The 14,552-nt window shown below is 50.5% G+C and overlaps 1 protein-coding gene across 2 annotated transcripts in view; it reads right to left on the bottom strand.

The window, feature by feature from the left end:
* Positions 1-2,105, bottom strand: part of MLLT1 (MLLT1 super elongation complex subunit) — a 35,424-nt gene extending 33,319 nt beyond the window's left edge. For both annotated transcript variants that reach the window (XM_058040699.1, XM_058040698.1), the window contains exon 1: positions 1,964-2,105. In XM_058040699.1, the coding sequence (XP_057896682.1) occupies positions 1,964-1,975 (12 nt within the window). In that variant the 5' untranslated portion in view covers positions 1,976-2,105. The remainder of the gene's footprint in view (positions 1-1,963) is intronic.
* Between the last annotated feature and the right edge of the window lie 12,447 nt (positions 2,106-14,552).

Raw genomic sequence — 14,552 nt, 5'->3', positions numbered from 1 at the left:
TGTACTTGCTGCACTCCTCACACCCTGCTCCAATTAACAATCGCTGTGAATTAAGCCAGAAGTTGAAACACATTTGAAAATAAGATCTCCCAACATAACCAGCATCCAAAGTTGCTCCGCTGAAAATGGAGGGTTTTTTTCCCTTTTTTTTTTCCAAGCGTGTCTCTCAACAAAGGGAAATCAGGATCCTATTCAAACAATTTGTAATAATACAAAGGAGCCGGCTTTCAACTTCTCAATAAACATTCTGAAGGCTGCTCTGGTTTTTGTTTGATGTGCTAATTGCCTGAAAGCCATCAGCAGCTCCCATTCCACTCCTGCGGGTGTAATCCGGGATAGCGGGGCCGGTTCCGAACCTCAGCCCGGTACCTGTTACCCTCACCCCGCACACAAAAGGTTCCCCGTGCCCACATCCCCATCACCTCAGGTAAACTTCCCGCACGCATCCTGGAACCCCCCAGGCCCGCAGGGACTCTCCGGGTGGCATTAACCCTTCCCGGTGGCATTAACCCTTCCCGGCAATAATCCCAGGCAGGAATTTGCGGGAAATGCTGCTCGCATCCCCCCCCGCCGAGGGCGAGGCTGCAGCGGCCGCACACGGAGGGGAGAGGCTGAAACCCCCCCAGAATGGTGTGGGGAGTGTACCCCCATCAATGGGATTAGGACCCCCAAATTATGGGGTGAGAAGGAGGAGTCCCCATCAAATGAAGGGTGTGATGTGCCCCCCTAAATGGGATTGGGGAGAAGGTGTGTCCCCCAAATGGGATTGAGGAGATGATGTACCCCACCCCAAATGAGAAGTGAGGAGGAGGTGTGTCCCCCAAATGGGGCGTGGAGAGGAGGTGTGCCCCCCCCCAAATGGGATTGGGGAGATGATGTACCCCCCCCAAAATGGAGAGTGTGGAGGAGGTGTGTCCTCCAAATGGGACTAGGGAGGGGGTGTGCCACCCAAATGCTGGGTGGGAAGGAGGAGTCCCCATCAAATGATGCACCCCTCAAATGGGATTGGGGAGAGGATGTACCCCCCACCAAATGGGATTGGGGAAATGATGTACCCCCCGAAATGGGGAGTGTGGAGGAGGTGTGTCCCCCAAATGGGGCGTGGGTAGGAGGTGTGTTCCCCAAAAATGGGACTGGGGAGGGGGTGTGACCCCCAAATGCGGGGTGGGAAGGAGGAGTCCCCATCAAATGATGTGCCCCCCTAAATGGGATTGGGGAGATAATGTACACCCCCCCCCCCAAATGGGGCGTGGAGAGGAGGTGTGCCCCCCCAAAAATGGGATTGGGAAGGAGGCGTGCCTATGCAAAAGGTGCGGGAAGGAAGAGCTGTGCCCCCCAAATGGGATTAAGGAGACGTGTCCCCCCCAAAAGGGGAGAAGGCGTGCACGCTTCCCAAATAGGGGGTGGGAAGGAGATGTGACCCTCCCCAAAATGGATTGAGGGGATCTGCATCCCCCAAAAGGGTGTGGAAAGGAGACGTGCCCCCTAAATGGGGGTTGTAAGGAGGAGGTGTGCCCCCACAAAGGGGTGCGAGGAGGACGTGTGCTGCCCACAGGGGATTGGAGAGGAGATGTGCCCCCGCAGCAGGGTGTGGGTAGGAGGAGGTGAGCCTCCCAAATGTGACTGACGAGGAGATGTACCCCCCAAAAGCGACGAGGGAGGAGGTGTGCCCCCCCAAAGAGAATGGGGAGAAGGTGTCCCCTTTAAAGGGTGTGGGTAGGACATGTACCCCCCCAAATTTGAGGGGCTGGGAGGAGATGGGCCCCCCAAAGATGGTGTGAGGAGCAGATACACCCCCCCAAAGGGGGGCGATGCCACCCAGCCCCCCCCCTTCCCGAGGACAGGGGCGCCCCCCCCCATTCAGGGCCCATTCCCGGGGGTCCCTCCCCTACGTGCCCCCCTCTCTGAGGGGGGGCGGCACCGCCCCACCCCTCCGGCAGCGCGCCGCGGCCGCTCCCCTCACCTGATTGTCCATGGCTGGGCACAGCAGCGCCGCGGGCCCCGCTCGCTCGCTCCCGCCGCCGCGGCGGTTTCGCTGCCCGGTCGGCGGGGCGGGGGGGGAGAGAGAATCTCTTCCCCCGCTCAGTCCACGAGCGAAGCCGCTCTGTCCGTCCCCCCCACCCCCCTCCCCACCTCCTCGGCCGCCGCCTGCTCGGTCGCGGCCCCTCACGGCCCCGCCGCCCGCCTCATTGTGTGTCACTCACAGGCAGCGCCAGCCCCGCGCCCGCCCCGCGGAACCGGAAACCGCCTCAGCGCCACAGCGGCCCCCGCGCGCCGCCAATGCCCGCGCGCCGCACGCCGCGGGGCGCGGCCCCGCCCTCCTTCCCATGATGGACAGGTGTATCCACCAATGAGCGGCGGGCGGGCTGCGGAGAAGGCGGGCCCGTGGGCGGGGTCAGCGCTGTGGGTCAGGCGGGGGGCGGGAGCGGGGTCTGGCCCCCCCAGCCCCGTGTGGGGCGATGTGGCGGCGGCTCCGCTCTGGCCGCCGTCCCGGTGTGCTGTCCCCGCTTCTGTTCCCCTCGGTGTTCCCCTTAGTGCACAGCCAACACAGGGAGCAAGCGTGTGGGCCTCGCCGTGCGCTCCCGGCCGCGCCATCCCGCCCCTTCTCCGCCCATCCCGCCCTCGGTCCACGTTTCCCCCGGCGGTGTGTGAATTCCCGACACGAATGAGGTGGGAACAAGGGGGAACGAGGGAAGCCGCAGGTCCCGATAGCTCAGGATGGCCGGGCAGGGCTCGCCTTGTTCTCCGCAGCCTCGCTCCTTCCTGCGCCTTTTTTCTCTCCTTGTCTCCCTCACGTTCCCCCGTCTCATTTTTCCTCTCGTTGTCTTTCATTTTCCCTTAGTGCTCCCCTTTTCCTCCTGCCTGTCTCTCGTTTCCCCTCAGTTTCTCTCATTTGCTCTTGTTCTCCCCCCTTTCCCCTCACTCCTTTATTCTCCCTTGTTCTCCTTCATTTTTCCTTTGCTCTCTCTTGCTTCAATTGCCCACATTCTCATTTTTACATTTATTTCCTTTTCCTCTCAGTCTCCCTCATTTCTCCCATCAATCTCCCACATTTTCTTTCAGTTTCCATTTTACCCTTGGTGTTCCTCCTTTTTCTTTCTGTTTTGCACCTTTCCCTCTTTTTTCCTTGGTCTCCCTCATTTTCTTTCAGTTTCTCTCATTCCCCCCTCTTTATCTCCCCTTTTCTCCTCAGTCTCCCTCATGTCTCCCTCAGTTTCTATTTTCCCTGCAGTATCCCATGTTTTCTCTCATTTCCTCCCTCAATCTCATTTTCTTTCAGCTTCTCTCCTTTCCCCCACCCTCTCTCATTTTTCCCTCACTTTTTCTCATTTTCCCCCTCATTTTCTTTCAATCTCCCACATTTCCTCTTAAGTTTCCATTTTCCCCTTGTCTCACACATCTTCCCCTCAAGTTTCCCTCCATTTATCTCCTTTTCCCATTGGTCTTCCTCATTTTTTTCCCCTCAGTCTCCCAGATTTTCCTCCTTAATCTTCCTCATTTCTCCCCTCTATCTCACACATTTCCTCTCAGTTTCCATTTTCCTCTCACCCTCATTGCCCTCATCCTTTCCTCTCAGTCCCCTTCATTTTGCCCCTCAGTTTCCTCTTTTCCCCTCACTCTCACTCCTTTCCCCCTCAGTTTCTCTCTTTTCCCCCCTCAGTTTCTCTCTTTTTTCCCCCCTCACTCTCCCTGATTTTCCCCTCAATTTCTCTCCATTTTCCCCTCACTCCCCCTCATTTTCCCCTGAGTTTATTTTCTCATTTCCCCCTCAGTTTCTCTCCTTTTCCCCGTCAGTTTCTCTCTTTCCCCCCCTCATTTTCCCCTCAGTTTCTCTCCTTTTTCCCCTCACTCTTGCTCATTTCCCCCTCAGTTTCTCTCTTTTTCCCCCTCATTTTCCCCTCAATTTCTCTCATTTTCTCCCCTGACTCTCCCTCAATTTTTCTCTTTTTTCCCTCTCTGTTTCTTTCCGTTTTCCCCTCACTCTCCCTCATGTTCCCCTCAGTTTCTCTCCTTTTACCCACACTCTTGCTCATTTTCCCCTCAGTTTCTCTTTTCCCCCCTCATTTTCCCCTCAGTTTCTTTCTTTTTTCCCCTCACTCTCCTTCATTTTCCCCTCAATTTCTCTCTTTTTCCCCCTCATTTTCCCCTCAGTTTCTCTCCTTTTTCCCCCCTCACTCTCCCTCATTTTCCCCTTGGTTTCTCTCCTTTTTCCTCTCATTTTCCCCTCACTTTCTCTCTTTTCCCCCCTCGGTTTCCCCGCAGTTTCTTTCTTTTTTCCCCTCACTCTCCCTCATTTTCCCCTCACTTTCTCTCCTTTCCCCCCCACCATTTTCCCCTCATTATTCCCCTCATTCTCCCACATTTCCTCTCAGCTCCCATTTCCCCTTCACTTCCCTCACTTCTCCCCTTTGTCCCTCATTCCCCTGCCGTTCCCTTCCCCTTCCCGCCTTCCTTCCCCCTCTCCCCCCTCTTCCTCCCTCCCGGGGCGAGTTTCATCCTTTTATTTTTATTTCCTTTTTTAAGAATTTTAAGTGACAACTTACACCTCTCAGTTTTACCAGCCCTAAAACAACTCCGCGAAATCTTTACAAACGCGATTGGCGACTGTTTCCGAGCGAACTCCCTCAGAATTTTTCCCCGTGCAGCTTTCCTGTTTGAAATAGTTTGTTGATCTCTGCGAGGCAGCAGCAGCAAACCCCCCGTGTTAAGCCAATAACTCTGTGTGCCGCTGCCTCATCGCCACAGGCAAGGATTAATCGGTTCCCAAATCGTTCTAAAGAGCCACTTTACCTCATCAACCTGATAGAGGGATATTAGCCAAGCAAAACGCTTCACCGCTTCAGTTAACAACAACAACAACAAAAAAGAGCCTGATTTGGGTTCCTTTAAGTGCTCTGGTTTTAATTTTCCATGTTTCTGTCTGATGCAGTCCCAAGAGACATCTCCTTGGACAGTCCCTTTTCTTCTCCACTGAGAAAGGGCCTCATTCTCTGGGAGTTCTCATTGATATCTTTAATTGTGGACATTATTCCCATGCACGTGACTCTCGGGTCTAAATCTTTTTATTTTCTACCTCCCCGTCTTGGCTATTCACTCCCAGCCTCATCACAGTCCTTGGTGGTTATGTGCTCCCAGGGCTGAATATTTCCTGGGAATGTCTTCATCTTTCCCAAGTTTGCTCTTGTTCTGCTGAATTTCCACCTTGTGTAATGAATTTCCACCTTGTGCAAGAGAAGATGTTCAGACATACCAGACCCTAAGCTTTTTTTTTTGAAAAATTCCCCATTTCTTCCTCTGAAATGTTGTTAGGATTTGCTTTTTGTTTTCATTTCCTTCAATGGCAATTTTCCCATGCTTTCATTTTTGCCCAGCCTGATGTTAATGGTTGTTTTTGTGCTTTCCCAGTGCAGGACACAGCTTCTGGTTTGGACATGGGTCACTCCTCCAGCTTTAGGGCCAGGATCTGAGCAAGAACTTGGACACTTCCAAGATGGGGAAAACACATAGCCAGGTGTCTCACCTTCTCTGGCAGCCCAATAATTGGGCATTAAACCACATTTTCCCTGAAAAATTTGGGGTGTCCCATTTGGGGTAAGCACCACCTGGTGCTCCAAGCACTCTCTGCAGTTGGGACAAGCAGATCCCACTTCTGGTTTGGACACAGGTCACTGTTTCAGCTTTCAGGATCTGAGCAAGAACTTGAACACTTCCAAGGTGAGAAACCCACACCCAGGTGTCTCAGCTTCTCTGACCACTCAATAATTGGGCATTAAACAACATTTTTAGTTTACAATTTGGGGTGTCCCACTTGGGGTTAGCACTACCTGCTCCAAGCACTGGTTTGGACACAGGTCACTCCTCCAGCTTTCAGGGGCAGGATCTGAGCAAGAACTTGGACACTTCCAAGGTGGGAAACCCACACCCAGGTGTCTCAGCTTCTCTGGCCACTCAATAATTGGGCATTAAACCACATTTTTAGTGAACAATTTGGAGTGTCCTGTTTGGGGTAAGCACCACCTGGTGCTCCAAGCACTCTCTGCTGGGACAAGCAGTTGGAGCTGGGCTTTGCTGATCCCTTCCAGCTCATCCCACTTCTGGTTTGGAATGGGTCACTGTTTCAGCTTTCAGGATCTGAGCAAGAACTTGGACACTTCCAAGGTGGGAAACCCACAGCCAGGTGCCTCAGCTTCTCTGGCAGCCAATAATTGGGCATTAAACAACATTTTTAGTGAACAATTTGGGGTGTCCCATTTGGGGTAAGCACTCTCTTTTGCTCCAAGCACTCTCTGCTGGGACAAGCAGTTGGAGCTGGGCTTTGCTGTTCCCTTCCAGCTCATCCCACTTCTGGTTTGGAATGGGACACTGTTTCAGCTTTCAGGATCTGAGCAAGAACTTGAACACTTCCAAGATGGGGAAAACACATAGCCAGGTGTCTCAGCTTCTCTGGCAGCCAATAATTGGGCATTAAACCACATTTTTAGTGAACAATTTGGGGTGTCCCATTTGGGGTTAGCACTACCTGGTGCTCCAAGCACTCTCTTCTGGGACAAGCAGTTGGAGCTGGGCTTTGCTGATCCCTGTGGATCCCTTCCAGCTCATCCCACTTCTGGTTTGCTTGCTGCCATGATCTAGTTGAACAGTTAGAACATCGGCTGGACTAGATGATCTTATAGGTCTCTTCCAGTCTTGAAAATTCTGTGATTCTGTGTTTGGAATGGGTCACTCCTCCAGCTTTCAGGATCTGAGCAAGAACTCGGACACTTCCAAGATGGGAAACCCACACCCAGGTGTCTCAGCTTCTCTGGCCACTCAATAATTGGGCATTAAACCACATTTTTAGTTTACAATTTGGGGTGTCCCATTTGGGGTAAGTACCACCTGGTGCTCCAAGCACTCTCTGCTGGGACAAGCAGTTGGAGCTGGGCTTTGCTGATCCTGTGGATCCCTTCCAGCTCAGGATATTTGATGAAGTGGCATGAATGGATTAATTTAAAATGTGCTGGGGTGGCTCTTTACATTCAACTGCAAAAACACTCAAGGAGAGAAATTCCTAGAACCAGCCTTTGCTCTGCTAGCAGTTCCCAGCCTGAACTGTTTCCAGCACAACCGCTGATCAAACCCACCCCGATTTTCTTTTCAAGCTCCCCTCAAAAAGAAAAAAAAAAAAAAAACAAAAAAATCACAGCCAAGGGTAGAAAATTTGCCAGGCTCTTTGGGAGTTTTGGGGATGCCAGAGCCAGCAGCCATCCAGGCTTCTCCAAACTCCTCATTTTGCAGGGAGATCTCGAGCTAACGAGCTGTCAGCCGAGTGCCTTCGCACCCGAGGCAGCCGTGGGCTGAGCTCCTGCTTCTTTATACCTATTCCAGCAACTTCTGGGCTTTGCAATCAGCGTCTGCAAATCCAATTAGCGTTTTTCTTTGTGGCACTGGATGCTGGCAGAGATCCGCTGTGCTGCTGCCATCTACAGTAGGGCCAGTGCCAATGGATAAGAAACACTCCTTATTTGCATATTCAAATATGCAAATGAGACACGACAGCTCTCCTTCATTTTTGTTTGGGGGTGTTTTTTTTTTTTTCTATTTTATTTTTCTTTCCAGAGTCTTGCCTCAAAGATCCTTGTCTCAGACTGAAAGGTGTGTGTTTAATCTGGCTTGGCCCATGGTAGGGGGACCATGCCAAGGGCTGGTTCTGTCCTGTGAGAGTTGGGGATGATGAAAAATAAAGTGGAAAAAAGACTTTGCACTGCACTTATCCCTGCCTCGGCCAGGGATGGGAAAGATTTCAGGGGTGTTTTCCCAGGTTCCAGCCCTGGGAAAGGACAACACGTTCTTTCTCTCTCCTGCTTGTGCACTCTCAGATATTTGAACGTGGCTGTTCCTGGAGTGTGAGCAAAGGAGGCAGCAACTGAAGTGCTGAGATCAGGTGAGTCCTGGTGGGCGAAGTCCTGACAGAGCAGCCCAAGTGTCCCCACAGCCACCAGACTGACAGATCCCACCCCAGTTCTTGGGATGATCTGAGCAGCAGATGATCTTTCTCCCTCCTGCCTGTGCACACTGGGATGCTTGAACGTGGTTTTTCCTAGGGAATGTGAGCAAAGGAGGCAGCAACTGGGGCACTGAGATCAGGTGAGTCCTGGTGGGTAAAGTCCTGGCAGAGCAGCCCACATTCAGATGTCCCCACAGCCACCAGACTGGCAGAGCCCACCCTGCTCTTGGGATGAAACAAAACTGTCCCTCAAGGCAGCTCCTCCCTTCCTCCCCGGGCTCCCTTTCTCTGCAGGAACACACTGACCCCTCACACACAGCCCCCACCCTCCCCAGCAGCCCCTCCAGACCATCCTCATGCAGCCCAAAATGCCTGAATTGCTCATTTTCCAGCAAAAATTCATTCCTGTGAGTTTAGGGAAAAAAATTCATCACTGTGAGGTGGGCTGTACATCAGCCATACGTCGACTGCAAGTCCCTGTCATGGTTTCATGTGTCTGTGCTTGTGGCTTGCCCTTCCTGTCTCTGGAGGAACAAGTTTGTTTCAGTGTTTTTCATAATTCATTATTATTTTCTCATTACTAATTTAGTTGCAGCCTTCCCTGCTTCCACTCTTGCACTAAAACCACGACTTCTGTGGTCAGACTGGGCTCTGAGTGGCTTGGACACCAGCCAGGGAACAAGCAAGGCTGATTCCAGCACGGAAAGAACCAGGCAGTGCAGGAAAATGATCATCTTGTAATATCTCGAAAGGATTTAAAGATTAGGACACAAACCTCGCGTTTGAGCAGGGTTTCTGTGAGAAAATTCACTCTCCCACTTTGTGCAACGTGCTTGAGTGGAAAGATCCTCAGGTTCTGGGTGTCAGTGACTTCTCTGACAGCTGCAAAATGATTCTGGTGGCCTTCACCCACTTCTGCAAAGCCAAGTGCTCTGTGGTGCTCCCAGGATGAACAAAGCTGCAGCTGAAACCCAGAATTGGTGATATTTCAGTAAGAAGGGGCAGAGATCTTTCTCCTGGTGTGGACCAAAGCTTTGCCAACCTCAGCATCACCTCCTTGTGTGCTGCCTGTGAAAATGTCCTGACCCTGAAGCTGAGGGAGGATTTGGTTCCTCTGGGGGACCTGGGTGCTGCTCTGGTCTGTGTCTGGCACAGGCTCACCTCAGGGTGATAGGAGAAGCTGTGAGTGAGGGCTGCAGCCACGCTGGCTCCTGGTTTGTTAATCAACACTGGGATCCCTGCAGGGAATCCTGTTTCAATCAGCTGTGAACCCCAGCAGTGTTTATTCTTCTAAGAAATGATTTTCTTGTGCCTGGTGTCTGCTTTCCCCTTCTGCAGTTCACACTCCACACTGCAGCGTTCACAGAACATATTTAACACTGGTGGAGTGTAGCAAAAGCCCAGATTGTTAATAACCAAAAACTCTGATTGCCAAAAAGATACTCCTAGCAACTACTAGCTGCATCTGGGAAAAATTACAGACAGCTTGGAAATTCTTTAGCTCCTTATTAATGAAGGACTTTGTAAAAAAACCCAACCCACACTGTAATACAGTTTAGCTTAACTAAGTTCTTTTGTGCCTGAGGAAAATCTAAATTATAGCATGCTATAGCTACTGAAAAATGCAGAAGGATTTAAATGTACAATAACCCCCTGAACCAGAAGGAAGAGGGAAAATTTTCTTAGTAAGTGGGAACACAATGAGAATTTATTTTATTCTTTCTGGGTATTTAGTGCTGGTGAAAAGAGCCAGATGAATAGTCCCAAACACATCACGTCCCTTGCAGATGCAACATGGGCAGCACAAACTGGAACTGCTCCACTAACGTGACCCAGTTCTGAATGAGCAGCACCAGATTGCTGGGGGAGAAAGGAGCCTGTCACCATTCAGCCCCTGACCCCTCTGCTCCAGGCTCCTAATGAAGGGGCCTCATTAACACCAAAGGTGAGCTTGGCATTATAATGGGCTGCTGAAGTGACACCCATCAATCCTGTCCCGCTGGCTATTGAGGTGAGGCCGCCTTCTGTGGGAACCCAGAACATCCAGGAGGACAAAGACCTTGCCAGGGGGCTCAGAGACCCTGGCACAGAGCCCAAAACACCTGTGGGTTTGATTGTTACCAACCTTGTGTGAAGATCAGCAAGCCACAACAGTTTAGGTGTAATAACAGTGAAGTTATCATGGGGTGGAAAAGTAGATTTTAGGGTTTTTGCTATGGGGGTTCAGGAGGCAAGATGGAGGAATCTGGGCGTGTCCAGCCTCTCTTCTTCTTCTTCTTGGCCTCCATCTTCTGCTGTGATGGTGGCACAAGTTGGGAATGGCAGATATCAATAATGGCCAGAGCAACGAGCTCCAGTGGTGTCAGAATTCAGGACATCCCTGTGGCTGTCCTGGATGGCCAAGATCCCTGCCAGGGGGCTCAGAGACCCTGGCACAGAGCCCAAGACACCTGTGGGTTTGATTATGACCCGTGGAGCAAATTACCAACCTTATATGAAGATCAGCAAGCCACAACAGTTTAGGTAGAATAATAGTGAAGTTATCATGGGGTGGAAAAGTAGATTTTGGGGTTTTTGCTATGGGGGTTCACGAGGCAAGATGGAGGAATCTGGGCGTGTCCAGCCTCTCCTCTTCTTCTTCTTGGCCTCCATCTTCTGCTGTGATGGTGGCACAAGTTGGGAATGGCAGATATCAATAATGGCCAGAGCAACAAGCCCCAGTGGTGTCAGAATTCAGGAAGGGAATTCAGGACATCCCTGTGGCTGTCCTGGACTGCCCAGACCCCTGCCAGGGGGCTCAGAGACCCTGGCACAGAGCCCAAGACACCTGTGGGTTTGATTATGACCCCTGGAGCAAATTACCAACCTTATATGAAGATCAGCAAGCCACGACAGTTTAGGTAGAATAATAGTGAAGTTATCACTGGGTAAAAAGATAGATTTTTGGGGTTTTTAGAATGGGGATTCAGGGGGCAAGATGGAGGGAACTGGGCATGTCCAGCCTTTCTCCTTCTTCTTCTTCTTGGCCTCCGTCTTCTGCTGTGATGTTGGCACAAGTTGGGAATGGCAAATATCAACAGTGGCCAGAGCAACAAGCTCCAGTGGTGTCAGAATTCAGGACATCTCTCTGGCTGTCCTGGATGGCCAAGATCCCTGCCAGGGGGCTCAGAGACCCTGGCACAGAGCCCAAAACACCTGTGGGTTTGATTATAACCTGTGGAGAAAATGACCAACCTTATATGAAGATAAGCAAGCCACAACAATTTAAGTAGAATGAAAAAGGGGTGAAAAAAGAGATTTTTTGGGTTTTTAGAATGGGGATTCAGGGGGCAAGATGGAGGGATCTGGATGTGTCCAGCCTTTCTCCTTCTTCTTCTTGTTGGCCTCCATCTTCTGCTGTGATGTTGGCACTTTTAGATTGGTTTAGAGTAGAAGCTCACTGTCTAACACAGGTGAGAGGTATTGGGAAGTAATTGTAAACATTGTACAGGTAGTTTTTAGTATGAAGACATAACGCTGCCCTGGGGGCAGGCAGAGTGCCTGGACTGTCTCGCTGAGCAGGACAGGAGAAAGAATTTTATAGATAAGATACAATAAACAACCTTGAGACCAAGAAATGAAGAGCTCTGACTCCTTCTTCAGGCGCTGGGCTGGGAAAAGAGACTTTCCAACTTTTCTTGGGGTCACTGTGAGCAGCTAGAGATCCTGACAGGGATTTCCTCTGGTGCTCTGCACACAGGGGTCAGCTTTGGCCAAGTGATGTAAGAGCCTGGCCAGACCTGCCACGGGGAGAATTTCACCAGCTGGATTTGCCCCAGGCTGAACACAAACTGCTGGCACGAGGATGGGCCCAGGCACCTCATGTGGCCACTGGAGCAAACACAATTTGGGACAAAGGCAGAGAGGGAGATTCACTGCTGAAATCCATGTCTGCTCTGCACAGGGCTGCCAAAGGCTTTGAGAGGTGCCCATGTGCTGAGAGAGAGAGAGGCCACCTTGTGACTGGGGACTGTCACCTTCAGCAGGGTAAACTTCAGCCTACTGAAAAATACCAGATGAGGGGTGAAAAATAGCTTGAAAAGTAGTACATGACTACTAGGAGATCAGTGGAGAAGTGTGACCAGCACCAAAGTCTAACCAGACCAAAGTCTAGCCCTGTTCTGAGCTGTGCTCTGGGTTGAAGAGCCCAATAGTGAGTAGGGATTGGCTGTGGCTGCCCCATCCCTGGAAGTGTCCAAATCCAGGTTGGGTGGGGTTTGGAGATACCTGGAATAGTGTCCCTGCCCATGGAGGGGTGGCCTGGATGGGCTTTAAAGTCCCTTCCAACCCAAACCATTCCATGATTCTACAAATACACTGAGACAGGAGCTCTCCAAGGCCCTCCCAGTGCTGGGAGCTTCCTAGGGCTCTAAGGTGGCAGCCCAGTGGCTGCATCCTCATGCTTGCCCTGCTTCTGAGCATCCTGAGCTCTTCTCACCTTGTGTGGAGCCTTCTCCTCTTGGCACTGCTGTTTCTGCCATTTCCAACCCCAGGAATTCAGCCTGGGGGGCTTTGAGAGCCACTGCTGTTTTCCAAGGGCAGTGGATCCCCAGCCTGGTGCTGTGTGATGCTCTCTGCATTCAGAGCACATTGTGAGACAAAACCAGAGCTCCTGGAGCTGCTTTTCCAGAACCTTTAAAATTCCAAACCTCAGCCTGGAGAAAATGAGGCTCAGGAGGGACCTTTTGGTTCTCCACAGCTCCCTGACAGCAGAGTGCAGCCATGTAGGGAGCAAGGAACAGGACAAAATCCAGCCTCAGGTTGGTCCAGGGGAGATTTAGGTTGGATGTTGTGAAAATTTCCTCACAGAAAGGGTTGTAAAGCATTGGAATGCTTTACATTCCACCAGGGCAGTGGTGGAATCACCATTGCTGGAAGTGCTCAAAAAACTTTGGATGTGGCCCCTGGGGACATGGTTTGAGTGGTGGTGGCACTTAGTGGCTGGACTCAATGATCTGAACCACTGGGATTGAATAAAATTATTAAGAATTTCTGCTTTTTTTTTTTTTTTTTTTAGTGGATTCTGGGTCAGCTGCTCCCATAATAGATTCCACTAAACTGTTTTTTTTTTTTTCTGGAATGGTGCAAAAAGAGCTTTCACCTGTCTGCACAGCAACTGCAGGACATGGTTTAGGAGGTGGTGGTGCTGGGTTAGTGACTGGACTCAATGATCTGAGCCATTGGGATTGATTCTGGGATTGAACAAAATTATTAAGAAATTTTTTTTTTTTTTTTGGTGGACTCTGGGTCAGCTGCTCCCATAGTAGATTCCACTAAACTGTTTTTTTTTCTGGAATGGTGTAAAAAGAGCTTTCACCTGTCTGCACAGTAACTGCAGGAGGGGTTGCCACATATGCAAATGCATGCAAATGTCCCCTGCTCCACCTGGCTCAGGTGCTGTGCCAGCTCAGATAGTGCCCCACGCTGCAGTGGGGGCTATGCCAACGTGCTGTGACTCAGGGCATTTGGCTGGCACTGCCATGCTGAAATTCAGCCCACTGAAACTGCAGCTTTATCAGTGCCATCGCTACCTGTGAGAGACAGGAGTGCCCCTGATTGCAGCAAAGCCATTTTTTAGCAGCATGGCACATCTCAAACACCCTGGAGCTGGATTTTGTTGCACAAAAGCACGGCCAGGGCAGTTTCAAGGGAGTCAGGCTGGAATGTAAAGTGACAAACACATGTGACAAACACTGTTTTGACCAACACAGGGAGGATTCAGAGCTGTCACTGTGGAAGCAAAGCTGTAACAAATTCTTTCCCTTTGTTACTCAGCCATCAAATAAACCAGGTAATTCCCTCCCATGAGTGAATCCTCTTCACTTATAAAGTTATAAACCATCAATATTTAAGCTGGATAAAGGATACAATCCATTTGGGGACATTTCACACAGTTTTGGAAGGGCAACCAGTGCAGGTGCAGGCTGCTTGGTTTGGGTGCCTGGGCATTTTTATAGGCCAGGAGATCTATTTTAAATCCCTGTGAAATGTGTCACAAAACATCTGACATATGTGGGAAACATATTCCTGCACAGTCTGAGCAGGGTGTGAGGTCGCTGGGGAGCAGCTTGAAAACAGCAATCATTTGCATATGGATATAAAGTTATTTATTTGGTGACACCACCCCAGGGGAAGAGGGGCACGGCCCAGCCCTCTGCAGGTCACAGGCAATGTCAGGGGCGTTGAACTTGTGAGGAGCAAAATTATGAGGGCAAATCCAAATGGCTGAAGGGTTTGTGCCTGGAAATTTTTATTTGATCCTCGTAAAAATGTTTTGTGGTGGGTAAGAGGCAGAAAGAGGAAAATAATGGTATTTTTCACCCTTTGCTCTGTGATATTTTAAACATTAAGATTCATAGAATCACAGAATGTCCCAAATTGGAAAAGACCCACAATGATCATGAGTCCAACTTCTGATTCTGCACATCCCACCCTGTTCATCCCTGAGAGGGTTTGGCTTGGAAGGGACATTAATGATCATCTGATTCCAAATCTTAATTGGAATTAATTTATATCTTTGTCTACT

This window comes from Melospiza georgiana, chromosome 26, assembly GCF_028018845.1.
Source record: "Melospiza georgiana isolate bMelGeo1 chromosome 26, bMelGeo1.pri, whole genome shotgun sequence".
Lineage (NCBI taxonomy): Eukaryota > Metazoa > Chordata > Aves > Passeriformes > Passerellidae > Melospiza > Melospiza georgiana.
Note: the sequence above shows the minus strand (reverse complement) of the source record. Positions and strands in the feature narration are given on the sequence as shown.